General features: G+C 41.1%; 1 protein-coding gene across 7 annotated transcripts in view; it reads left to right on the forward strand.

The window, feature by feature from the left end:
• The window catches only part of ARHGEF10 (Rho guanine nucleotide exchange factor 10), a 131,095-nt gene that overhangs the window by 89,324 nt on the left and 15,227 nt on the right, over nt 1-26,544 (forward strand). For all 7 annotated transcript variants that reach the window (XM_038772937.1, XM_038772938.1, XM_038772939.1 and 4 more), the window contains 8 exons: nt 1,043-1,158; nt 4,443-4,570; nt 4,803-4,903; nt 9,364-9,485; nt 13,902-13,988; nt 15,450-15,673; nt 17,506-17,663; nt 22,895-23,037. In XM_038772937.1, the coding sequence (XP_038628865.1) occupies nt 1,043-1,158; nt 4,443-4,570; nt 4,803-4,903; nt 9,364-9,485; nt 13,902-13,988; nt 15,450-15,673; nt 17,506-17,663; nt 22,895-23,037 (1,079 nt within the window). The remainder of the gene's footprint in view (nt 1-1,042; nt 1,159-4,442; nt 4,571-4,802; nt 4,904-9,363; nt 9,486-13,901; nt 13,989-15,449; nt 15,674-17,505; nt 17,664-22,894; nt 23,038-26,544) is intronic.

The raw sequence follows: 26,544 nt of genomic DNA on the forward strand, positions 1-26,544 counted from the left end.
CCCGTGACCTCTGACTCCAAAGCCCGGGCTCTTTCCATTGAGCCACGCTGCTTCTCTGTAAGCCCATTTGGGCAGGAAATGCATCTGTTCTATTTTTACATTTTACTCTCCCATGCCCTTAGTACAGTGCTCTGCACATGGTAACTGCTCGGGGAAGCAGCGTGGCTCAGCAGAAAGAGCCCGGGCTTTGGAGTCAGAGGTCATGGGTTCAAATCCAGGCTCCGCCACTTGTCAGCTCTGTGACTTTGGGCACTTCTCTGGGCCTCAGTTCCCTCATCTGTAAAATGGGGATGAAGACTGTGAGCCCCACGTGGGACAACCTGATAAACTTGTATCTACCCCAGCGCTTAGAACTGTGCTTTGCACATAGTAATCACTTAACAAATACCAACATTATTGTTATTATTATTATTATTATTAAATAAGATTGACTGATTATGTTGCCAACTTGTACTTCCCAAGTGCTTAGTACAGTGCTCTGCACACAGTAAGCGCTCAATAAATATGATTGATTGATTGATTGACTGACCAACTGGAAGTGCATTTATAGTTCTCTGAACCCAGCAAGAAGTGGCCCAGATGGTCTCTCCTTTATATAGAGACCTTCAAAGATAGAGATTTGGAAACCACTTATTCATTCATTTATTGTCATATTTACTGAGTGCTTACTATGTACAAAGCACTGTACTGAGCGCTTGGGAGAGTACAATATAACAATAGGTTCATTCCCTACCTACAAGGAGCTCACAGTCTAGTGACGAGCTCACACCGAAGCACATTCTAGTATCCAATTAAATCTCACTGTGAGGATGATCATTTCTGAGTTTTGGGTGTGTGATTCTGCTACTTATTAACTGCTTTATAAGACTCTAAATGAATTAACTTTCAGATTCATTAAACCTCACCAGCAACTTATAGCTCAGAATGATCCAGATGCCTGTAATGACCAGTGTTTTCTTCTTCAGTTATGCTGTTTTTTCTTGTCTCTGAAATTGGAATTTGATTTTTGAAAGGTGTAATTCTGTTTGTTGTTGTGTTTCAGACAAACTGTACATGGGGCCCGGGCAGCTGTATCAGGATTTGCAGAATCTGGTACACGATTTGAATGTAGTTGGTCAAATTAGTCAACTGATAGGAAACCTTAAAGGAAACTATCAGGTAACAACCATGGTCTGCTGTAACTGGAGCTAATTAACTTCCCAAACCATAATATTTGTAGGGTTGCCGCGGGGGCTTCTGATGTTGGCTTAAAACAGTCTTGAGAGTTTCGTTCTGGGTCAGATCAGGTTGTGATTTAAGATACATATTTATTACTCTATTTTACTTGTACATATCTATTCTATTTATTTTATTTTGTTAGTATGTTTGGTTTTGTTCTCTGTCTCCCCCTTTTAGACTGTGAGCCCACTGTTGGGTAGGGACTGACTCTATATGTTGCCAACTTGTACTTCCCAAGCGCTTAGTACAGTGCTCTGCACACAGTAAGCGCTCAATAAATACGATTGATGATGATGATAGTGTGCCTGGGAGTCAGAAGGTCATGGGTTCTAATCTCCGCTCCTCCACATGTCTGCCTTGTGGCCAAGTCACTTCCCTTCCTCTGGGCCTCAGTTACCTCATCTGGAAAATGGGGATTGAGACTGCGAGCCCCACATGGGACGGGGACTGTTTCCAACCCAATCTGCCTGTATCCTCCCTGGTGCTTAGTAGATTGCATGACACATTAGTGAGCCCCTAACAAACACCCCAGTTATTATTATCAGGGCAGATTCTGATTGGCTGTAGAGAATTCATTCAATTATATTTATTGTGCGCTTACTGTGTGCAGAGCACTGTACTAAGCACTTGGGAGAAGCAGTGTGGCTCAGTGGAAAGAGCACAGGCTTTGGAGTCAGAGGTCATGGGTTCAAATTACGCCAATTGTCAGCTGTGTGACTTTGGGCAAGTCACTTAACTTCTCTGGGCCTCAGTTACCTCATCTGTCAAATGGGGATTAAGACTGTGTACCCCCTGTGGGACAACCTGATCACCTTGTAAACTCCCCAGTGTTTAGAACAGTGCTTTGCACATAGTAAGCACTTAATAAATGACACCATTATTATTATTATTATTATTATTATTATTATTATTATTATTATTATGTCAGCAACATATAGAGACAGTCCCTACCCAACAAATGGGCTCACAGTCTAGGAGTTTAGAGAATCCAGGGATTGCTGATTTTTGCCTGGATCATGCGAAGCTGTCCCATACTTGTAGGGGGCCCTTGGAAGGGGACTGGGTTTATTCATTTATTTTTTTAATGGTATTTGTTAAGCACTTACTATGTGCCAGTCACTATACTAAGCTCTGTGGTGGATACAAGCAAATCAGGTTGGACACAGTCCCTGTCCCACCCGGGGCAGAGTCTTAATCCCCAATTTACTGATGAGATAATTGAGGCACAGAGAAGTGAGATGACTTGCCTAAGATCACACAGCAGATAAGTGGTGGAGCCAGGATTAGAACCCAGGTCCTTCTGACTCTGAGACCCCGTGCTCCTTCCATTAGGCCATGCTGCTACTCTCTATCCCTTCTGCATCATCCGTGCACCTGCACCAGTTTCCCATGCTGCTTCATAGAAAGTAGCCTGTTATAGTGGCTAGAGAAGCAGCGTGGCATAGCAGAAAAGGCCCAGTCTTTGGGAGTCAGAGGTCATGGGTTCTAATCCCAGCTCTGCCACTTGTCAGCTGTGTGACTTGGGGCCAGTCACTTAACTTCTCTGTGCTTCAGTTACCTCATCTGTAAAACGAGGATTAAGACTGTGAGCCCCATGTGGTACAGCCTCATTACCTTGTAAGCATTTAGAACAGTGCTTGGCACATAGTAAGCACTTAACAAATACCAGTATTATCATTATTATTATTATTATTATTATTATTATTATTATTATTATTAATCCAGGCCTGGGAATCAGAAGGTTGTGGGTTCTAAACCCTGCTCCGCCACTTGTCTGCTGTGTGACCCTGGGCAAGTCACTTCACTTCTCTGGGCCTCAGTTACCTCATCTGGAAAATGAGGATTAAGACTGTGAGCCCCTCATGGGACAGGGACTTTGTCCAAACTGATTTGTTTCTGTCCACCCAAGTGCTCAGTACCGTGTCTGACACAGTGAGTGCTTAACAAATACCACTATTATTATTGTTATTATTACCATTATTTCACCCTCATTCATTCATTTCATCATCATCAATCATATTTATTGAGCGTTTACTGTGTGCAGAGCACTGTACTAAGCGCTTGGGAAGTACAAGGTGGCAACATATAGAGACAGTCCCTACCCAACAGTGGGCTCACAGTCTAAAAGGGGGAGACAGAGAACAAAACCAAACATACTAACAAAATAAAATAAATAGAATAGATATGTACAAGTAAAATAAATAAATAAATAGAGTAATAAATATGTACAAGCATATTTACATATATACAGGTAATTTATTTATTCAGTCATATTTATTGAGCGCTTACTGTGTGCAGAACACCGTACTAAGCACTTGGGAAGTACAAGTTGGCAACATATAGAGACGGTCCCTACCCAACAACGGGCTCACAGACTAGAAGGGGCCCTCTGCCCCATGGCATTATGTACATATTTATAATTCATTTATTTCTGTTAATGCCGGCCTTCTCCTGTAGACTGGACGCTCCTTGTGGGCAAGAAATGTTTCTACCAACTCTGTTGTAGTGTATTCTCCCAGGTACTTAATCAAATGCTCTGCCCACAGTCACTGCTCAATAAATACCACCGATAAATTGATTGATATTGTCCAAGCAGAGAGAAGTTAGCCCCAGAGACAGATCTCAAAGTTGCTGTGGACCAGAGCTGTTCTCTATCCCTGTCCTGATCCTTCCATGGCCAGAAAGTTCCCAAAAGCCACCCCAGAATTTGGGGATGTGATCTGGATCAGCAGCCAAGGTTGACCTGGTTTTTTTTTATGGTATTTATTATTTATTAAGTGCTTACTATATACCAAACACTGTATTGAGCACTGGGGTAGATATAAGGTTGTCAGGTTGGACATAGTCCCTGTCCCACATGGGGCTCACAGTCTTAATCCTCATTTTACAGATGAGGTAACCGAAGCACAGAGAAGTTAAGTGACTTACCCAAGGTCACACAGCAGACAAGCGACAGAGTCGGCATTAGAACCCAGAACCTGTTATGTACTCTGTCAGCACCCGGGGAACGGTTGGCACTCATCGTATCTCCATCGATATTATTTTTATTTTTACATTTACACCACAAGAACACCACAATGGAAATATTTAACTAGTATTACCAGGATGTTGTTTCCTAACTGAATCTGATTCTTAAGTCTCCTATCCTTGAAACTTTGATTCCTCTTTTCCTCAGAAGAGTGCTTCGGTGTGAATTTTCTGGTTGGCTTATTTTATCTTCGCAGAACTTAAATCAATCAGTGGCCCATGACTGGGCTTCAGGTCTACAGAAACTTATCTCAAAAAAAGAGGATGAAATCCGAGCTGCCGATTGCTGTAGAATTCAACTGCAGCTCCCAGGGAAGCAAGATAAGTGAGTCTTCGTGTTTAGATTATATTTTGAAATGTAGTGTAATCGGAGAGTGATTGTTGGGTTATGTTTCTTTGCGGGTTCTTGTGGTCGTCTTGGAAAAGCAAACACACTTCATTTAATGTGTGATGGAACACATCTGTCTACCTTGTGGATCTGTATATCAATATATAAAGATACATAGCTGTATGTAGATTTACAAATAAACCAATTACTGTTGTATTATTTCTGGCAGGTCTGGGCGGCCAACTTTCTTTCCCGCTGTGTTTAATACATTCACCCATGCCATCAAACAGTCGTGGATCAACACTTTGCAGATGGCTAAACTTGCCCTTGGTAAGAGTTTTAAAATAAATGAGGCATGTATGAATAAGAAAAGCAAATTCTCTTCAACTGCTCCTAGCTAACTTTCCAGATTACAATAAAATACATCCATTGAAGAATAACATTTTTGGAAACACAGTGTGAGACAGAATTGATCTTTATGGAAATTTTACCCCAAATGAAATGTAGAGCTGCCCTTTCATTCATTCAATCGTATTTATTGAGCGCTTACTGTGTGCAGAGCACTGTACTAAGCGCTTGGGAAGTACAAGCTGGCAACATATAGAGACGGTCCCTACCCAACAGTGGGCTCACAGTCTTTAAAAATGGGTATTTAAAAGTCACTGGAAAAAAATGAATGAAGCCGTATAGGTTTAAAAAGCACTAACTTCATCTGATGTCAATTTGATTTTGACTAGTTTCATATACCTAACTACCATAATTTAAACTCTTCTCTTTTGCCTCTCCTTTCTCACTTTTATTTTGGGAGGACTCAAGTTTCTCAGATTTCTTTTTTTTCAGCAGCAGTTGCAGGATTATTGGGGGTTTTTTGTTGTTTCTTTGTTGTGTAGGGGACAGTGGGAGGGGGTTTGTAGCATTGTTCTAAAATGCCCTGGCTGGATTTTTTAAAAAACAACTCAGCATTGTGTGAACATTTTGTTCCTCAAATTTTCAGGAAGACAAAAGGACAGACCAAAAGGCTTCACTCAGCCTCTGTGTCCTGTGACTTGTTGAAGGAGAAATTGGCTAGATTCAATTTGAACTCAGTCACAAGCCTTTCCCTGTTTTTCCTCTCGTGAATGAATTTTTAGACTTTAGTGAGTTATCAGGTTTACCTCCCAAGGATCCATTCCAGCAGAGGAAGGAATTTGAGGTCAAGAAGGATGAGTTTAGTCTAACATTTTTGAAAATGTATTTATTCACAAATAAACTGCATTTCTACCCTTGTAATGGAACACATTTTTTGACGTAGTTTTATTTATAATCACATATTCATTCATGCTTTTCAGCCAAGGGTCTCAGGATGTTATACAAATATTAGTTAACTCATCCTACCTATATCCCTGCTGTTTTGACTAAAACAGCTGAAGTGCCTGGATAAGTTATGTGGGCACACAGTCCTCATTGTGTTTTCCACTCATTCAGGAAGGGTGACAGGAAGTAGCTAGAGGTGGAGGAAGTATTGACAGACACACAATTTGGAAAAACATTGTACTCCACTGCCAGCTTTAAAAACAATCATATGCTGGCGCTGACCTTTGCAGAACATCTCTAAGTCGTTAGAGGTAGAAAAATGATATGAAATACAACTTTTTTATTCCGGAGTCTACCTTAATAAAAGAAGAGCTGTGGAAACACACCGGCTCCAAACATCACCAGTCATATCTAACTTCAATTCTGAAATTACATTCTGATCACAAACTGCTAACAAGTCTTCCCTTTCCTACTCACCTCAAAACTCTCCACTCTCCCTACAGAGTCCTCTGCTCTCCATTCTCCCTCCAGTCACCATGATCCACTTGGATTCACTCCCTTCCCTTTCGTCCCCCGCAAAATCCATGCTCTCGGTACCACCCTCTTCACCAAACTCAGCTTCCTCACTCTCCCACTCCTTCCATTGATCTTTGAATCGTGTCCTCATCCACTATTTCCACTTGTGCACTTGTATCACAGAAGGCTGTTGGGAGAAATTCAGGGAGCAAGCTTGACTTTGGCCACTTCAACTTTATCCTTCTATGCTATTATATGTTATAAATTAAATTGTGTATTATAAATGACTTATTCATGTTAATGTCCCTTCTACCCCTCTAGACTATAAGCTCATTGTGGTCAGGGAACATGACTGCTAATTCTGTTGCATTATACTCTCTCAAGCGCTCGGTACAGTGCTTTGCACCTAGCGAACACTCAAATATGGTTGACTGATATTATTTCAGTCGAATCCCGGCTCCGCCACATGTCTGCTGTGTGACCTTGGGCAAGTCACTTAACTTCTCTGAGCCTCAGTTACCTCATCGGTAAAATGGGGATTAAGACTGTGAACCCCACATGGGACAACCTGATCACTTCGTATCCCCCCCAGCGCTTAGAACAGTGCTTTGCACATAGTAAGCGCTTAACAAATGCCATCATTATTATTATTATTATTATTATTTTGCTCTCTCTTCTGCTCAGCAACACTAATTCTCTCACTCCCACCCTAGAGCATCCACTCTCTCATCCTTCTCAGTGTTTCTTGAGGAGATCGCCTGTCTGCTTGAAAAATCAACCCGCTCTACCTCCCTTCTAAAAACTCTTGAGCCCTCGCTGCTCTCCTTCCTGATGGCCATGTTCCCCTATCACTCACTGATGTCTCCTCCTACCCTTCGTTCAAACCCATCCACGTCTCAATCCTAAAACAACTGGTCTGGACCCAACTATGCCATATAGCCATCACCCCATTTCCCTCCTCCTGTTCTTGTCCCCGCTCCACAGGCAGGTTGTATACTGCTTACGCTTCCTTTCTTTCCCCTCCCTTCGGAATGCTCTACAACCTCTTTCTTGTCTCCTGTGATTGCTCTCCCCAAGTTCGCCAATAATGTCCTTCTTGCCAGATCTCTGTAACAGAATCCACCCTGTGACTTCTAATCAACCGTGACTTCTCGGTTAGCTCTGACACTGTTGACCACTTCCTACTCCCAGAAATACTCTACAACTGGGATTTTATTGACACAGTTCTCTCATTATTCTTCTCTTCCTTGACTGATCCATCACAGTTTTTCTCATGGCCTCTTGTTAGTGTCTCCCATGTTGATTCTCTTTCCAGAACATTTCCAGGATCCTCCTTTCCCTTTTTATCCAAATGGCCACACTGGGCCAGAACCTTGCTAACCCCTGGCTTGACTAATCTTTCCACTATTTAGTCCCCTTAACTTCCACTTTTCCACATCTGCACCACCTAACTACTTCATCATCATCATCAGTCGTATTTATTGAGCGCTTACTATGTGCAGAGCACTGTACTAACTGCTTGGGAAGTACAAATTGGCAACATATAGAGACAGTCCCTACCCAACAGTGGGCTCACAGTCTAAAAGGGGGAGACAGAGAACAAAACCAAACATACTAACAAAATAAAATAAATAGAATAGATATGTACAAGTAGAATAAATAAATAGAGTAATAAATATGTACAAACATATATACATATATACAGGTGCTGTGGGGAAGGGAAGGAGGTAAGATGGGGGGGATGGAGAGGGGGACGAGGGGGAGAGGAAGGAAGGGGCTCAGTCTGGGAAGGCCTAACTACTTGCTTTTAGAACACATATACATATTTTATGTATGCCATTACTGAAGTACTGATTTATCTGCCCCATACCTTCTCTTTTCTCCTCCTATCCATAGATTATTTTAGCATCTGTCAACAAGTTCCTAGTCTACAAGTTGACTCAAATGTAAAGTCCTTCAGGGAAGGGATCGTGTTTCCTTATCCTATTGTAATAATTACGGTATTTACTAAGGGCTTTCTGGGTGTGTACCAAGTAGTGAACTAAGCACTGGGGTGGATACTAGGTAACAAAATCAGAAACAGTCCCAGCCTACACAGGGCTCCCAATCAATCAGTCTTATTTATGGAGTGCTTACCGTGTGCAGTGCGTTGTACCAAGCACTTCGTAGAGTACAATATAACAGTTAGTCGACATGTTCCCTTCCCACAAAGAGTTTACAGGCAAGAGGGAAGCTTAACTTGGCACATACATATCAGACTACATATCTGTAATTTATTTATTTGTATTAATGGCTGTCTTCCCCCCACCCCGCTCATCCCAAACTGTAAGCCTTTTGTGGGCAGGGAATGTGACAGTTTATTTTTATACTGTAAGTGCTTAGTTCAGTGCTCTGCACACAGTAAGCACTCAATATGGATAATTGAGTGCTGGGAGTCTGTAGGTCGTGGGTTCTAATCCTGGCTCTGCCACACGTCTGCTGTGTCACCTTGGGCAAGTCACTTCACTTCTCTGGGCTTCAGTTATCCCATTTGTAAAATGGGGATTAAGACTGTGAGCCCTTCGTGGGACAGGCACTGTGTACAACCCGATTTGCTTGTATCTACCCCAGCACTTAGTACAGTGCTTGGCACATAGTAAGCGTTTAACAAATACCACAAATATTATCATTATTATTACTATGAATCAATCAATCAATCAATCGTATTTATTGAGCGCTTACTGTGTGCAGAGTACTGTACTAAGTGCTTGGGAAGTACAAGTTGGCAACATATAGAGACAGTCCCTACCCAACAGTGGGCTCACAGTCTAAAAGACTGTGAATGACTGAATGATTGCCTCCATAGGTGATCGGGAAATACTACTGATTAATTAGTAGTCTACCTTTTGGAAGTTACTTTATGCTCTAAATTGCTGTGCAGATTTCTGGGGAGATTAAGTTCAATCCTTTTCTGTTCATTTTGCCTTTCAATACCACTACAGAAGATGAGAATCAGATGGGCTGGTTCTGTGTAGAAGATGATGGGAATCAAATAAAAAAAGAGAAGCACCCTCTTCTTGTTAGACATATGCCAGTCATGTTGGCTAAGCAGCAAGAGTTTAAGGTAAAGATAATGAATTATTGCCCAAACCCATTTTCTGACATTGGTACAATAATGTTAATTGTTTCTTAAGGCTTAAGGCTGTTTCCTGGAATGTGGGACTGTGGCCTGAGGAAGGACATTCAGAAACCGATTTTCAGACTGCTGCACGAGGCATCTGTGATCGGGGGAAAATACCAAGAAATGACCTCTCTGTTTGCTTAGGTGTTTAACCGTGAACTTGTCCGTACCACAGGATTAACCCATCCAAACCCAGCTCCTCCGTTCCAAAGTTATTAGTGGAATGGACGGGGGGGGAACAGGTTTCACACATGTTTCACATTTGCCTGTTCTATTATGCCTTTCATTGGCAAGCAGAAAGATTTAAAAAAAAAAATCGTTAGCATCCTCTTTCTCAGTGATGGAGTTCTGTGCCCATTTTAAAAGTGCCCAAAGAAGGTCTTTTGCAGTTTTCTCTACTGCCTAGTGAATTCACTTCTGTGGAGTCAGTGAATTGGCCAATGATGCTGAACTTTAGTATAGTTGAGAAGGCCGATTTAAGGCTAAATGCCCTGAGCCCTTCCTGCTCACACAGACTCTTCCTTGTTGTTCTGGTGTGTTTTCCGGTTGCAGCGTTTGGAACTGCTCTCGTTTCTGCCTTCCAGTGTATCTGTAATATTGTTGTGTTATACTCTCCCAAGTGCCCAGTACAGCAGCCCTGCACACAGTAAGTGCTCAGTAAATACGATTGATTCCAGTCTCATGTCTCTCTAGAAGCCTCCTTTCAACAGTGCTTTGCACATAGTAAGCGCTTAACAAGTAGCATCATTCATTCAATCGTATTTATTGAGCGCTTACTGTGTGCAGAGCACTGTACTAAGCACTTGGGAAGTACAAGTTGGCAACATATAAAGATGGTCCCTACCCAACAGCGGGCTCACAGTCTAGAAGGGGGAGACAGACAACAAAACAAAACATGTAACCCAAATAAAATAAATGAATAAATATGTACAAGTAAAATAAATAAGTAGAGTAATAAATATGTACAAACATATATACAGGTGCTGTGGGGAGGGGAAGGAGGTGTGGGGGTTGAGGGGGTGGCGGAGAGGAAGGAGGGGGCTCAGTCTGGGATAATCATTATTATTATTATTAAAAAGAGCTTCATCTTTATCGATAGCAATGCACTAGGCTGCCAGTCATCTCTCTATTTTGGGGCATGATGCCATCTTTTATGAGGTTCTTTTAGTGTGTCATTCATCCATTCAATCACATTTATTGAGCGCTTACTGTGTACAGAGCACTGTACTAAGCGCTTGGGAAGTGCAAGTTGGCACTTCCCCACTGTAGAGACGGTCCCTACCCAACAATGGGCTCACGGTCTAGAAGGGGGAGACAGACCTCAAAACAAAACATGTAGACAGGTGTCAAAATCGGTCAGAACAAATAGAATTAAAGCTATATGCACATCATTAACAAAATAAATAGAATAGTAAATATGTACAAGTACAATAAAGCGCCCTTTATCTCCTTTGCTTCGGTTACTCTAGATCAGTGCAACATGGCAGAGGATTGAGTACCCTATTGTCATTCATTCTCTTCCACTAAGGAAGCTGTGTTAGAGTGAGTTTAGCTGCAGAGCTAGAGCTATTCCAAGACTTACTTCTTTTGTGATCCTGTCTTTTTTTTTTCTTCCCATAGTAGGTGTTAAGTGCTTACGATGTGCCAGGTACCACACTAAACCCTGGGGAAGATATAAGGCACAGTCCTTGTCCCACGTGGGGCTCACACTCTTAATCCCCATTTTACAGATGAGAGAACTGAGGCATAGAGCAGTGAAGTGACCTGTTCAAGGTCACACAGCAGACAAGTGACAGAGCCGGGATTAGAACCCAGGTCCTTCTGACTCCCAAACCCGGGCTGTATTCGCTAGGCCATGCAGCAAAGCACCCAGTGACTCTGCAAGCTGTTCTTAATGATCTGCACGCCCTCACTGGTTTGTTCAGTTAGGATGCATTCATCTACATTTAGCATACTCCTTCCTGAATGGCCATAACTCAGCTATTCGATAATATCTGTAGCCTGTTGAATTCAATCAATCAATCAATTAATCAATCGTATTTATTGAGCGCTTGCTGTGTGCAGAGCACTGTACTAAGCACTTGGGAAGTACAAGTTGGCAACATATAGAGATGGTCCCTACCCAACAGTGGGCTTACAGTCTAGAAGACAGGGAGTGCTTCCCTGAAGATTGGTTACAGAGTCCAACACCAACATCCAGCTCCCTTGTTGCATCCTGTAGCAATCTCAGTGCTTGGGCACGTAGTGAGCACTTAACAAATACCATAATTATTATTATTATTATTATTATCTCAGCAGAATAGATTGAACAAGGTTAGATTTATCACACAGACCTGCTATAGTCTGTTGGTGTTGCAGAATGAATCAGTCAGGGCATCTTCATATGACCAGCCATCATCTTGGAGTTCAGTCAGTCAATTGTATTATTTGTTGAGCATTTAGTGTGTGCAGACCACTGTATTAAGCACTTGGGAGAGTACAATGTAACAATTCCCTGCCCATCACAAGCTTACAGTCTAAAGCTTTCTCAGAATCTTGAGTCCATGGCACCCAGATAAAGACCATTATTAACTGTTGACTAATGAGTGGTTCAAAGCCCAGCTCTTCCAGTGGTGTCAAATGGTTTTTATGAGCTCTTTAAAGACTCCTACAGAGATCTTGGGGCCCCTCCCTGAATGTCTGTTGTGATGTGCCAGTTCACTGTGCTACTCTTTCCAAAGCTACATTGTGATCCTACATTTGCGAAGCAGAGGACTAATTCTCTGGAGAAGACACTAATTCTAGGAAAAGTCCAGGGGAAACATGGAAGAGGCAGATCAACAGCTAGCTGGATAGAGACCATAGCAACGGTAACGGAAGAACCATTAGAAAGATTGCGAATGATGGCAGAGGATGGGGCGTTCTGGACAAAGTGTATCCATGGAGTCATTATGAATCGGAAATGACTCAATAGCACTTAATAATTGTAGTAATAATGGCCTGCTGGAAAGAACACAAACCTAGAAGTCGGAGGTCCTGGGATCTAATCCCAGCTCTGTCGCTTGTCTGCTGTGTGACCTTCAGCAAGTCACTTCACTTTTCCATGCCTCAGTTCCATGGCTCAGTGGAAAGAGCACGGGCTTTGGAGTCAGTGGTCATGGGTTCAAATCCCGGCTCTGCTAATTGTCAGCTCTGTGACTTTGGGCAAGTCACTTAACTTCTCTGTGCCTCAGTTACCTCATCTATAAAATGGGGATTGACTGTGAGCTCCCCGTGGGACAACCTGATCACCTTGTAGCTTCCCCAGTGCTTAGAACAGTGCCTTGCACTAAGTAAGCACTTAATAAATGCCACCATTATTATTTCCCCATAGGTTGAGGGCAAGCTTCAGTGATAAATCCTTTCCATATGCTTGTGGAAATAGTTCAGACAAGTCCCTTGAGATGTCTTGTTTCCTTATCGGTCCTTTGCACTTTTCTAATCCCTCACTTTCCACTTCCTCCACTGCTCAATCAGACCCAAGGAAGGGTGAGACACTTTTTTATGGCATTTGTTAAGCACTTACTTCATGTCCAACCCCGTTCTAAGCAGTGGGGAAAGGTTCAAGTCCCTGTCCTGCAGGGAGCTCACAGTCTAAATAGGAGGGAAAGCAGGTATCCCCATTTTACAGTAAAGGAAACTGAGGCATAGAAAAGATAAGTGACTTGCCCAAGGTCACACAGCAAGCAGTTGATACTTGTGAATGTCAAGAGGTTAGGTTACACCTGCTTACATGAACAAAGATCAGCCTCTGTACTGGGAGACATGAAAAATACTGACAAGCTTCTTCCAGAATAGGATTCACTTATTTGGTAGGGGTAATATTTCTCTAGCATCTAATGACTGGAAAAGTAACCATCCGTATGGTTGCAATGCTTACTATTTAAGCAAGAAGAAAAAGCACCAGGGAAAACACAAAACAAAATAAAAGTGCTGACCGATATTTGTATTTTTCACCATTGATGATGTTGAGGGCACTTCTTAAGGCTCGTTTATTGCATTTCAATATTTTAGAGAATGTATTTATTTTAAAGAAATGTTGTGGTTTCCATTTTCACCCATCAGTAGGCCGAAATGCCACCTTAATCTAATTGTAGCCAGTAAACAGAGATTCCTTTTAGATGCCGAGCCCCATGTGGGACAGGATTGACTCCCTGATTATCCTGTATTGATCCCAGCATTTATTACAGGATTTGGCATATAGTAAGCGCCAGACAAATGCCATCGGTTTTGTGTGATGAAAAAGTATACATTGCACTTTATAGCTGCTCTTTATCGGGAAGAAGTGCCTCTTAACTGCATTTTTTGAAAATGTATTTTTATTCATTGCTCCTTTTTAAGATTGAATGTGCTGCTTATAATCCTGAACCATACGTTGGTAATGAAAATGAGCCTGAGCCATTTTCCATGGAGCATGGCTTCCTCTGGGTAAGTTAGCTTAAAAAAGAAAAAGCCAAAATTCATTTTCTATATCATTTCTGGAGATGAACAATACCTAGGGTCTAAATGATTCTGAGATGTGTCACAGTAACTTCTAGTTGAGGAGGTCACAGATTTATCTAGCCTATGCAGGTTATTTGCCATTTTAAGAGAAGAAAAATGTATGATTTTCATAGTTTTGGATTGTATTTTTTTAAAAGAAACATGTTTTTGAAAATGTTATCTTTTCCACTGAGATTTTCCACAGAATACCTTAGAATAAAGATGAGTACTTCAGCAACATTTGGGAAATCACTTGTTATTCAGGATTGTTTCCATCAAATGAGGTGGCTTCAGCCTAGCCTGAGATGAATTATCTCAAAAAATAAGAAATTAAGTCTACATATAATCTGGAAAACCTTTGGAAAGAAATGAATTTACACCTATTAAAAAGTGATTCTCATAACATTTGAAATATTGTTGAATATTCAAAATAATTAATTGGCTATTAATTAAAAATGAGTACTTACATTAACTCTGAAATCTACTCAGAAGCTCTACAGAGTTAGTCTCCTCATACTATAGCGCTTATTCATTCGGTTGCATTTGTTAAACACTTAGCGGGTGCAAAGCACTATACTAATACTACAATATAACCATAAATAGACCCATTCTCTGACAGTTAGCTTACAGTCTAGAGGGAGAGGTGGACACTAATCTAAAGAAATGAAGAAGTTACAGACATAAGTAAGCGCTTAAAGATTTCACTCCTGTTACACTCTTTGGTTTGCTGTAAAAGGAAAGTCGCTTCATGTTTTGATACAGCAGATTTGCAAGTCGTATATGTGGATGACTCAGAAACATTTGTGCTTATCGACAGAGAATAGATGTTCGTATTTGTGATTTGCCCGGGTGTTGATAACCTTTGAATCTCTGAAGGGAGAGAAGTACTGCCCTTGTTAGCGCTCCCAATAAACCACATTTCATCTCCAATTATCACATTTTATAATATAATGATAATTTTATAATATAATAATGTTGATAATTGTTAAGCATTTACCACATGGCAAATCCGGGATGAAGTGCTGGGGTGAGGTAATCAAGTGCTACATGGAGCTCACAGTCTAAGTAGGAGGAAGAACAAGTATTGAATCCCCATTTTGCAGATGAGGGAACTGAGGCACAGAGAAGTTAAGTGACTTGCCCAAGATCACACAGCAGACAAGTAGCAGTGCCGGGGTTAGAAATCCAGGTCCTTTGACTCCCAGGCGTGTGATCTTTCCACTGGGCCACACTGCTTTCCAAATTATGACAGACATTTCATATTTTGAAATATTATTGTTCCTATACAGTAGCTAATTTCAAGATGCCAAATGAAAAGAACCATGTTTAAATGTCATGTGTTTTCACGTCAAGTACGATCCAACGGAGGCAGAATGACCACTTCTCCATCTTCTCTTTGAACTTCAGATTGGCAGTTGTACTAACCAAATGGGCCAGATTGCGATCGTTTCATTTCACAATTCCAGCCCCAAAATTATTGAGTGCTTCAATGTGGAATCGCGTATTCTCTGCATGGTTTACATCCCAGAGGATGAGAAACGGAGAGTTGTAAATGCAGTTCCTGACTCAGAAACTGAAGTTGTGAAAGCTTCTGCTGTGCCTGCTATCTGCCTGGGAACCGAAGAAGGAAGGTAAATGTTCAGTTTAATTATTGTTGCCTGTAAGTGATCGTGAAGTTTCTTTGCTTTTGTTTTTAATGTGAAACCAGGATGGGGGACTCAAAGGTAACAATTCACTTTAATAATTTAAAGTCAGTACAAATTTAGTGTACATAAGGCATCTGATATTCCCTTGGAAAACTTTAAGCCTCTTTCTGGCTTAAGGCACCAACAGAAATTCCAAAATGATTCCGGCAAACGCAAAGCAGAAGCGTAATTTGTTTACAAGAGGCCCAGCTTTATTAAATGGCAAAGAGAACCAGACTTGTGGCATAAATATCTTATTTTCACTGTTACTTTTTAAAATAAAAGGCCGTAAAATAAAATACTGGCGAATGAGATGCTAAAAGTTTTGTACGATTAAAGGCATGATGACTATGGGCAAAATTTGGGGGAGAGTGATAGAGGTTTGGGGAATTTTTCTTGGAGTGCTCTTTCAGGAAAATCAAGTGATAAGAACTAATTCTCTGTGAATAAGAAATACCGGGCTGAGTCAGAATAGTGGTCCATCTCTACGATCAAACAATAATTGATCAATAGACCTTTCTGAGCGCTCTCTGTGTTTGAGCCCCTGGCAGAGCCAAGTAAAATTAGTAGACAAGATCTCGCCCTTGAGGAGCATACACTGTAGGGGAGGGACAGATGCTAAAATAAATTACAGATAGGGAGAGGTAATCGAGTATAAAGATAGGTGCATAAATTCTGTGGAGGTTAGGGGTGAGTCGCCATTGCTTAATTGAGTGATGTGTATAAGCCAAAGTGGCAATAGGATGGGAGCACGTAGGGTGGGAAGATGAATAATCATAATTATAATAACTGTGATAAGCGCTTACTATTTCCTAGGCACTATTCTAAGCGCTGGGGTGGATACAAGTAATAATAATAAAATGATGGCATTTATTAAGCACTTACTATTTGCAATGCACTGTTCTAAGCACTGGGGAGGTTACAAGGTGATCGAGTTGTCCCACGGGGAGCTCACAGTCTTAATCCCTATTTTCCAGATGAGGTAACTGAGGCCCAGAGAAGGTAAGTGACTTGCCCAAAGTCACACAGCTGACAATTGGCGGAGCCGGGATTAGAACCCATGACCTCCGACTCCAAAGCCTGTGCTCTTTCCACTGAGCCACGCTGCTTCTCTGCCCACACGGGGCTCACATTGTTAATCCCCATTTTACAGATGAGATAACCGAGACACGGGGAAGTGAAGTGACACAGCAGACATGTGGCAAAGCTGGGATTAGAACCCAGATCTTTCAGGCTCCCAGGCCCATCCCCCAGCGCTTAGAACAGTGCTTTGCACATAGTAAGCGCTTAATAAATGCCATCATTATTATTATTAGGTCATGCTGCTTCCCTAAATAATCAGGGAAGGCCTTCTTCAGGAGATGTGATTCCTGAATATCTTGTCAGTTGAGTCTTCCATTAATTATCTCAGTATCTTGTCTCTGCCAGGGTTTTCAAAGGTTGTACTGAAGAATAGTGTGATGGATGTACCTCTTTATACGCCACATTTTCCCTTTAAAATGGAACCATCTCCCACACCTATACCCTCCTATAGCACCATAATGCTTTTTCTAAGATGAAGGATAGAAATCAAACAAATTCTTGTTGTTTTCATAGATCACTGTCGATCGTGGAAGACAGGCGTAGATGATTTGTTGATGAGAGCCCTCTAAGTGAAAATGAGTTTAAAACGAATGCCCCAGTATATGGCTGTACTTTCTTTGAGGGCCCAAACCATTCAAACGGTTTCCTTCAAGGCTGGAACAAATCACCTCATTTTTGCTTTCATGTTTTTTTAGCATTTCCATTTACAAGAGTTGTCAAGGCTCAAAGAAGGTGAGACTGCAACACTTTTTCACACCTGAAAAATCAACTGTCATGAGTCTGAGTTGCTCATCCCACTATTTGTATGCCGGTCTCGTTAATGGGAATGTTGCCATCTACACAAAAGCAGAAGGTAATTACTTTAATATAATCCGAGAACTATGTATGTCAGCTTTTCTGAATTTATTCTTTCACCCGTTTAGTTTGTTTGTTTTGTGTCCCTGCTGTGCCATGAATTGGCCTCACTAAGTTGAGTTAACTGAATATATAGAGAAGCAGCATGGCTTACTGCAAAGAGCATGGGCTTGTGAATCAGAGGATGTGAGTTCTTGTCCTGGCTCCACCACTTGTTTGCTGTGTGGCCTTGGGCAAGCCACTTAACTTCTCTGGGCCTCAGTTCCCTCATCTGTAAAATGAGGATTAAGACTGTAAGCCCCACGTGAGACAACCTGATGACCTTGTATCTACCCCAGTGCTTAGAACAGTGCTTGGCACATAGCGCTTAACAAATACCATTATTATTAGTAGTATAATTATTATTATTATAAGCCACTAGGAAGTCTTTTTTCCTAACATTCTCTTGATTTCCTCAATTCACCATTTATATGAGCTCTCTCATGATACTTGGTTCCTAGGATTTCAGCTAATACCCTACTGTATAAGTTGCAAGAACTCCAATGATTTTACAGTGAAAATTAGTGCCACACTCAACATTTTTGAATAAAGTTGTCAAGGATAAAACGGCACCTGCTGCTGAGAGATTCTGCTTCAGAGCTCTAGACTGCATCCATCCTAGCTAGCTGAGGGACAAAGGGGTGTGTATGGTGGGAAGGGTGTGTGTGTCTGTGTTTGTGTGCATTTTTAGCAAGAGAGAGGCATATATAACTACCCTCTCTCTCCCTCTCTCTAGATATGAATGTAGACATATCTCTCTCTATATATATATATAATCTACCTAATAATAATAAGTAATAATAGTAACTATGATACTTGTTAATGATGACATTTATTAATGATGACATTTATTAAGCGTCTACTATGTGCCAAGCACTGTTCTAAGCCCTGGGGCGGTTACAAGGTGATCAGGTTGTCCTACGGGGGGTTCACAGTCTTAATCCCTGTTTTTCAAATGAGGGAACTGAGACACAGAGAAGTGAAGTGACTTGCCCAAAGTCACACAGCTGACAATCGGCAGAGCCGGGATTTGAACCCACGACCACCTACTCCAAAGCCCGCGCTGAGCCAAACTGCGTCGCCGCTCCGCCACTTGTCAGCTGTGTGACTTGGGCCAAGTCATTTAACTGCTTGGTGCCTCAGTTACAGTGCATCTGTAAAATGGGGATTAAGACTGCGAGCCCCACACGGGACAACATGATAACCTTGTAACTACCAGTGCTTAGAACAGTGCTTGGCACATAGTAAGCGCTTAACAAATACCATCATTGTTATTACCCGTGGTCAAGCATGGATGAAACCTGTTGTCTGGAAGCTCGAATCTCCTGTCAGATGTGATTCTTTTCCTCTGGGAAATTCAACTCAGTAGGCCTAGAGCATCTTTAAAAATGCTTGACTCACACAGGAGCTCTTACTCACTGATGACTGTGCTATGCAAGTGTGTATACACACACACACGAACACACATACATATGAAGACCTGCAGATGGCTGTTAATCAGTTCTCAGTGCTCTGGGGTAACACTTGGTCTTCATAGAAGAAGGTTCTGTACCCCCCCAGATTGGCAAGCCCCATGCATCATGACTCAGAGCTGAATTGTATTTGATGTTTTGCTGGTAGAATTCATCAGTGCGAGGATAGGCAAGGAGGGGTCTGTATCTTCTGGGGGACTGACAGAGAAAGGAGATGACAGAAAAAAGCATCAGGATGTCATAGGAGAAGCACTGCTTCTCAGGGGGACAATGAGGAGGAGGAGAAGGAGATGCCCAAACATCACAGATCCATGTGCATAGATGATGCAGAAAGAGAAGGGGCAGAGAAAAGGAGGCTTAATTGGGGAAGGCCTCTTGGAGGACATGTGACCTTAATAATGCTTTGATGGTGAGGAGAGTGGTGATCTGGTATATATGGAGTAGGCAGGAGTTTCAGGCTAGGTGGGGGAAAGGGATTGGCAGTGAGAGCGATGAGGTTGGGACACAGTGACGATGCTAGAGGAGCAACCTGTGCGGGTTGGGCTGTGGTAGATCAGTGAGGTGAGGGAAGATGGGCAAGCTGATCGAGTGATTTAAAGCTGGTGGTAAGGAGTTTCTTTTTGATGTGGAGGTGGATGGGCAGTCATTGGAGGTTCTTGAGGAATTGGGGAGATATGGACTGAACATTTTTAGAAAAACGATCCGGGCAGCAGAGTGAAATATCATCATCAATCGTATTTATTGAGCACTTACTGTGTGCAGAGCACTGTACTAAGCACTTGGGAAGTACAAGTTGGCAGCATATAGAGACAGTCCCTACCCAACAGTGGGTTCACAGTCTAAAAGAACTGAAGTCTGAAATATGAAGTCCAAAGTCTGAAATATGGACTGGAATGAGGAGAGACAGGACGTAGGGAGGTCAGTGAGGAGGCTGATGCAGTTGTTAAGGAAGGGGTAGGATAAGTGCTTAGATTAATGTGGTAGCAGTTCGGATAGAGAAGACAGGTGGATTTTAGCAATGTTATGAAAGTAGAACCAATCGATCAATTGTACTGTATACCGTGTGCTGCGAGCACACAATATAACAGAGTTGATAGACACATTCCCTGTCTGCAACGATAACGGATGGGATTTGGTGACAGATTGAATAGGCAGGAGTATTGAGAGAGGAGAGTTGAAGACAATACCAAGGTTGTGTGAGACTGTAAACTCATTGTGGGCAGGGAATGTGTCCTTTATATTGTTACATTGTACTTTCCCAAGCTGTTAGTGCACTGCACACAGTAAGCACTCAATAAATATGATTGATTGTGAGGTAGAGTTAGGGTTACAGTATTGGGTAAGACAGGGAGGGTGGTATTGTCTACAGTATTGTGTAAGACAGGGAAGGACAGGGTTTAATTGGGAAGATAAGGATTTCAGTTTGGGGCATTTTTAGTTTGGGTCCTGGCAGGATTTAGAGACTAAATCTATGGAACAGATAATTCTGTGTAAAACTACGTATTAGCAGGATAATTTCTGATGACTGCATTTGATCATTCTGGTTATTAAATGCTATTGGCTAATATATGACTTTTTGTATGTCTAGACTCTCTAGTAAGGAGTGTGTGATTAACGATGAAATTTTTGTTGTTGGAAAGGGTATTATTCCTGTATTGTCTTGGCTGTCTAGGCTTGGTTAAATTTTCCTTGTATAATAATAATGTTGAGTTCCTTTAGGCAGCATTATTACATCAGTACTGCTAAGAAAGAAAGCCAAGTATTACTCCTGTACAAATGTTAATGTTCAGAACATATTTTTAAAAGATCATAATCAGTAGTATTAATCGAGCGCTTAGTATGGTCAGAAAGAACACTGTACTAAGCACTTGGGAGAGTTCAGTGCAACAGAGTTGGCTGGCAAGTTCCCTGCCCACAATAGCTTAGAGTCCTGTTTGCCAGAATCCTAATAAAAAGATCCATCTTTTCTCTTTGGTGATTATTGTAACAGTTCAGTTTTACTCAGCAGGAATGGATCACACAAGGAAGTACACAACTCATAGATATTTTTATTGTGGGGAAAAGATTTTGAAATCTAGGCTGTTCATTAAGATTGTGTTTGTCATTTAACATATTCTATGGAAATTGCTCTCCATTTAAGTCCCCAGGGCTTTCTTCTGGCAAAATTATGGTAACAAAATATTGAGTCATTTTCATTTACATCTTCGTCCTCCTTTTGAAAACATTTGAAGTCCGTGTTGGAAACTCCAGGTGACTGGAACATTTATTGAGCACCTCCTAGGGCAGAGCACCATACTCGGGACCCGGGGGAGTACAATAGAATTAGTTCCCAAGGCTAATTTTCAAAATTTCCTTGACTCAAACAGCGTCTAACTTGGTTAATAATGATAGAAACCAATAAAATAATATCATTCTGGATTTTTCTGCTGTGCCACTCTTCAGAGACTTGTTTCGAAGGCACAGTCATACTTCTGGAACCTGATCTCCTCATTTTCCTTACTAGAACTTCTCTTCCGCCTCGCTTTCCCATCGCAGTTGACAGCACCACCTATCCAAGTCCCACAGCCTTGGTATTATCCTTGACTCCTCCCTCTCTTTCAACCCTCCCTCCATATTCTGTCATTTGCTAAATAAAGCTGGTTCTTCTCCGTATTTCCAGAATTGGCACCGTCCTTCCATTCTTCCAAACTCAGTGACTCCTTTCAGGAGCTTGAAGACAGAATACGGCACCTACATAGCATGAAGACTCAGACAAAATTGAATTGATACAGGGCAACTGAAGAGCCCATCTTCTTTATAGCTATGAGGCCTGGATTTACCACAAATGTTACATCAGTTCTTAGAGCAGTTCCAACAACACCTTTGTCCCAATTTAAGTGGCAAGGTAGGATTACACAGTTGAAGCCCTGCAACACAGTTAAACCACCAGCATTTAAAGCAGTGCTTCTCTTATGACATCTTCAGTGAGTGGAGGATGTGTGGAGAGTGGATGCCAAGATACCCAAACTGCTCTTCTATAGTGAGATGCAATGGGGTAATTCTAGAAAAGATGCTTGAGGCATGAAGAAAGAAAACCTAAACTATTTGCCACAGAGGACACTTGGTAAACAGCCAAAGAAACTGGGTCAGCTTGCTGTGTAATTGGAAATGGAGTCTTATAGTAAAGACTTTGGACAGATTGGGTTGCCACAAGATAAAAAAAGAAAGCACTACCAGGCACTATGGTAAAAAAATAAAATAAAATTCTCTAGATTGTAAGCTTGTTGTGGGCAGGGAATGTGACTGTTTATTGCTTGTTATACTCTCCCAAGCACTTAGTACAATGCTGTGCACACAATAAGCACTCAATAAATAAGGTTGAATGAAGAACATGGGGCAGTCTTTCCAGGCACACGTAGGGAACCTAATATTGGTAGCCTTATTAACCTCATTCACACTGATAAAATGGTACTGCCAGTAGCATCATCATTAAACTCAATCCTATATATATATGATTGGCATATATATATGTGTGTGTGTGTATATATTTAGAAAATGCAATGTAATAACATACTGCTTGGTGTATGTAGGAAACATTTTGGTCTTTCTTTTGAAACCATTTCAACTATTGGAATTTACAGTGTAGACCTGGATAGTTTATCTCATTGAAGGTAAGATTTAATTGAATGTGAAAAATGTTTCTCAATATGTTTAAAATATTTCTTTTCATCTTTTTAAGATGGTTCCTGGAATTCTGAGCCTCAAAAAGTGGTAAAATTAGGGGTTCTTCCAGTTAGAAGTCTACTAAAGATGGAAGATACCATTTGGGCAGCTTCTGGTGGACAAGTTTTTATAATCAGTATTGAGACCCATTCTATTGAGGTAAAACATTTCTGTTTTATATTGGGTTATGAAATATAGCTACGTTACCTGAAGGCAATAAAACGATATAACCATCCTTGCAATTGGATTTAAAATATTCAAGCACCCAATGTTTTTGCTAGCCTCTTTGATTACCATAGATAACACACCCATTTTACATATTACTTATTCATTTTACTCCTCTCTTCTTCTCTCCTCCTGCTTAACACATCACAGTAATAGTAATTGTGGTGTTTATTAGTCATTTACTAGGTGCCAAATACTTTACTCAGGGTTGGGGTAGATTAAAGAAAATCAGGTCCCCTGTGGGGCTCACAGTCTAAGTAGGAGAGAGAATAGGTTCCAAACCCCATTTTGCCAGTGAGGGAATTGAGGAACAGAGAAGTTAAGTGATTTGCCCAAGGTCACAGAGCAGAGAAGTGGCAGACATGGGATTAGAACCCAGGTCCTCTGATTTATAATTAATGTCTATTTACTTGTTTTGATGTGTATATGTATAGCTATAATTCTATTTATATTGATGCTGCTGATGCCTGTTTACTTGTTTTGATGTCTGTCTCCCCCCTTCTAGACTGTGAGCCCATTGTGGGCAGGGATTATCCCTCTTTGTTGCTGAATTGTCCTTTCCAAATGCTTAGGACAGTGCTCTGCACACAGTAAGCGCTCAATAGATACGATTGAATGACTTAATTAATTTCCAGGCCCACGATTTTACCACTAGGCCATGCTGCCTCACTAGGGTAAAAGTTTGCTTTTAGCAAATGTATTTACTGCCTTCCCACATATACCAATTCCCGTGAAACCTTCTTGAAGATATAAACCTTTTGACTTGTAACCTGATTTATTTTTGGCTATACCAGTCAGTCAGTCAGTCAGTCAGTTGAATTTATTGAGTGCTTAATCTGTGCGGAGCACTATACTAAGCGTTTGGGAGAGTACAATATAAGAATATAAACGATACATTCCCTGCCCATAATGAGCTTACATTGTAGAGGGGGAATGTGATCACATGCTAATTTAGAGGCTACGTATGTAGCTATATGCATTCGCAGTAAACCCTGGCAAATATGAATTATTGAAAAATTACATTTTCCCATTTTTGCCTCTCTATATTTTTCATTTTCTTATTTTCTAGGTTTAGTTCAGGGTGAGTTTACCCTTTTTTTTTGACAATCGTAAACCTTTTCGAACTTTTCAAGGGGTGGAATTAACCCTCTGCCTCAAATCTCTTTATTCTTTTCTCTCTTGGTTTTCCAACCTTTGGAATTTCCAAGAACCTAACTCCCCAAAATGGCAAGGAAAACCTGTACTGCACATGTACCATAAGACTACTTTTGGAATTTTTCTGGATAGTCCTGAAAACAGCTTTTAACATTAGACTCCAAAATTTCAGAGTAGGGAATAAAAACCATAGTTAGCATTGTCTCTTCAATGAGTTATTTTTATCATCCCTTGCTGACCTCTTAAATATATGCTCACCATTATAATTATCTTTCTCCTTCATTAAGATATTTCCTTGGGAAGATCACTAAAGGTAATAGCTATTTACATCACTCCACACAGCTATTTCAAGCCCAAAAGTTGATTATAGTGAGATTTTTGGGTCCCTTGATTCTTCTTAGTCACTAACTAAATTCACTAACAAAACTGAACTAGCTGATGGAAGATTTACCATCCGTGGCACTAAGCAAGGTTTTTGGCTTTTAAATCATGCGTTTCACAGATTGTGGTTTGAAATTTTCTGTAACTGAACAGTGTTTTGCATAGTTAGTGTGAGATCAAACTATTTGTAAACTATTTTCTGTTACTGTACAGTGTTTTGCATAGTTAGTGTGAGATCTATTTGTAAACTATGTGTCTATGTTGATGCAGCTGCACAGATACGTAACTAGATTCTGACACTTTGGTGCAAGCTGTGTGTGTGTGTGTGTGTGTGTGTGTGTGTGTACAGTTATGCATATGAACTTGAATAAACATTTTTGATACACACGTTCTCCAGCCATTCACGATATTTTTCCTCCTTTTTCCCTCAATCAGGTAACACACATTGCCACAAATTTTAAGTATCACTATTTGGCCTTTAATTCCCTCTTCCTCCTCCCCTTGTCCTGCTGATGAGAATAAATAATGAGCTGTACCTTAAGCTATGACATGGAGTCCAGACAGTTGAGATCACAGGCCACTTCCTTTCATTCAGTCGTATTTGAGCACTTACTGTGTGCAGATTACTGTAGTAAGCACTTGGAAAGCACAATTTGGCAACAGATAGAGATAGTCCCTTCCCACAACGGGCTCACAGTCTAGAAGACTGTGCTTCCTCTATTCCCTCCCAACCTCCGTCACTCCCTGAATGATGCAATCAGCGTGGTTTGGTGGAAAGAGCCCGAGCTTGGGAGTCAGAGGTCATGGGTTCTAATCTTGCTTCTCCACTTGTCAGCCATGTGACCTTGGGCAAGCCACTTAACTTCTCTGGGCCTCAGTTACCTCATCTGCAAAATGAGGGTTAAGACTGTGAGACCCCGTGGGACAACCTGATCACCTTGTATCCTCACCAGCACTTAGAACTGTGCTTTGCACATAGTAAGTGCTTAACAAATACCATTATTATTATTATTAACTTCTCTGGGTCTCATTTACCTCATCTGTTAAATGGGGATTAAGGCTGTGAGCCCCACGAGGGACAACCTGATTACCTTGTAACTTAGAACAGCACTTAAAACAGTGCTTGGCACATAGTAAGCACTTAACAAATGCCAATATTATTATTATTATTATTATTATTATTATTATCCTCACGAGGATGTTCAAGGAGCAATAATTTTATTCTGGACACACTTGGATTGTGCCACCTCCAGAAGTGATGAGGTACTGACATCCTACACTGGTGATAGACTTCTCTAAAAAAGTCCACCTCAAATGAGTTCAAAAACTATAGTAAATTTTTCAAGCAAAGGCCTTTTTTCAACTATAATGGCTCTATGTATCCCTAAATAACAACCCTGTGGTTTTTTGAAATGATTTCTAAGTGAGCTAAAATATAGACATTTTAAACCTTGGACATTTAAGTGAGATTATTATGATTGGGTCAAAATAAAGACTTCCTTTCTAGCCTCTTTCGGCTTCCAAACTGGCAATTTGCTTTTTATACGAAGGAACGAGATTCTGTTCTTTGGTACTGAACAACAGAATTCATTGTGCGAATCTTGTATGCTTGAGAAACCGTGATTGTCTTCTTGGCACAGTCAGCTGGACCTAAAGTCTTGACAGAATTTCCACCGTACAAGTGGGAAAACTCTGAAAAGAAAGATTCCAACTCTGCAATATATTGTCAGAACAATAGTGACCATGTCAGGCCCCCCAGTTGAAGTGACTGATGGTGGTATGTGTTTATGAGCTCCGGGGAGGCCGTAGAATGGGAAAACAAGTCTGAGAAAGTGAGGTAGAAAAAGAGTCCGAGACAGGAAAATAGGCTGGATAGAGTGGAAGGCATGCGAACTATTTCCATTT

Source organism: Tachyglossus aculeatus, chromosome X1 (assembly GCF_015852505.1).
Source record: "Tachyglossus aculeatus isolate mTacAcu1 chromosome X1, mTacAcu1.pri, whole genome shotgun sequence".
In the NCBI taxonomy this organism is placed as follows: Eukaryota; Metazoa; Chordata; class Mammalia; order Monotremata; family Tachyglossidae; genus Tachyglossus; species Tachyglossus aculeatus.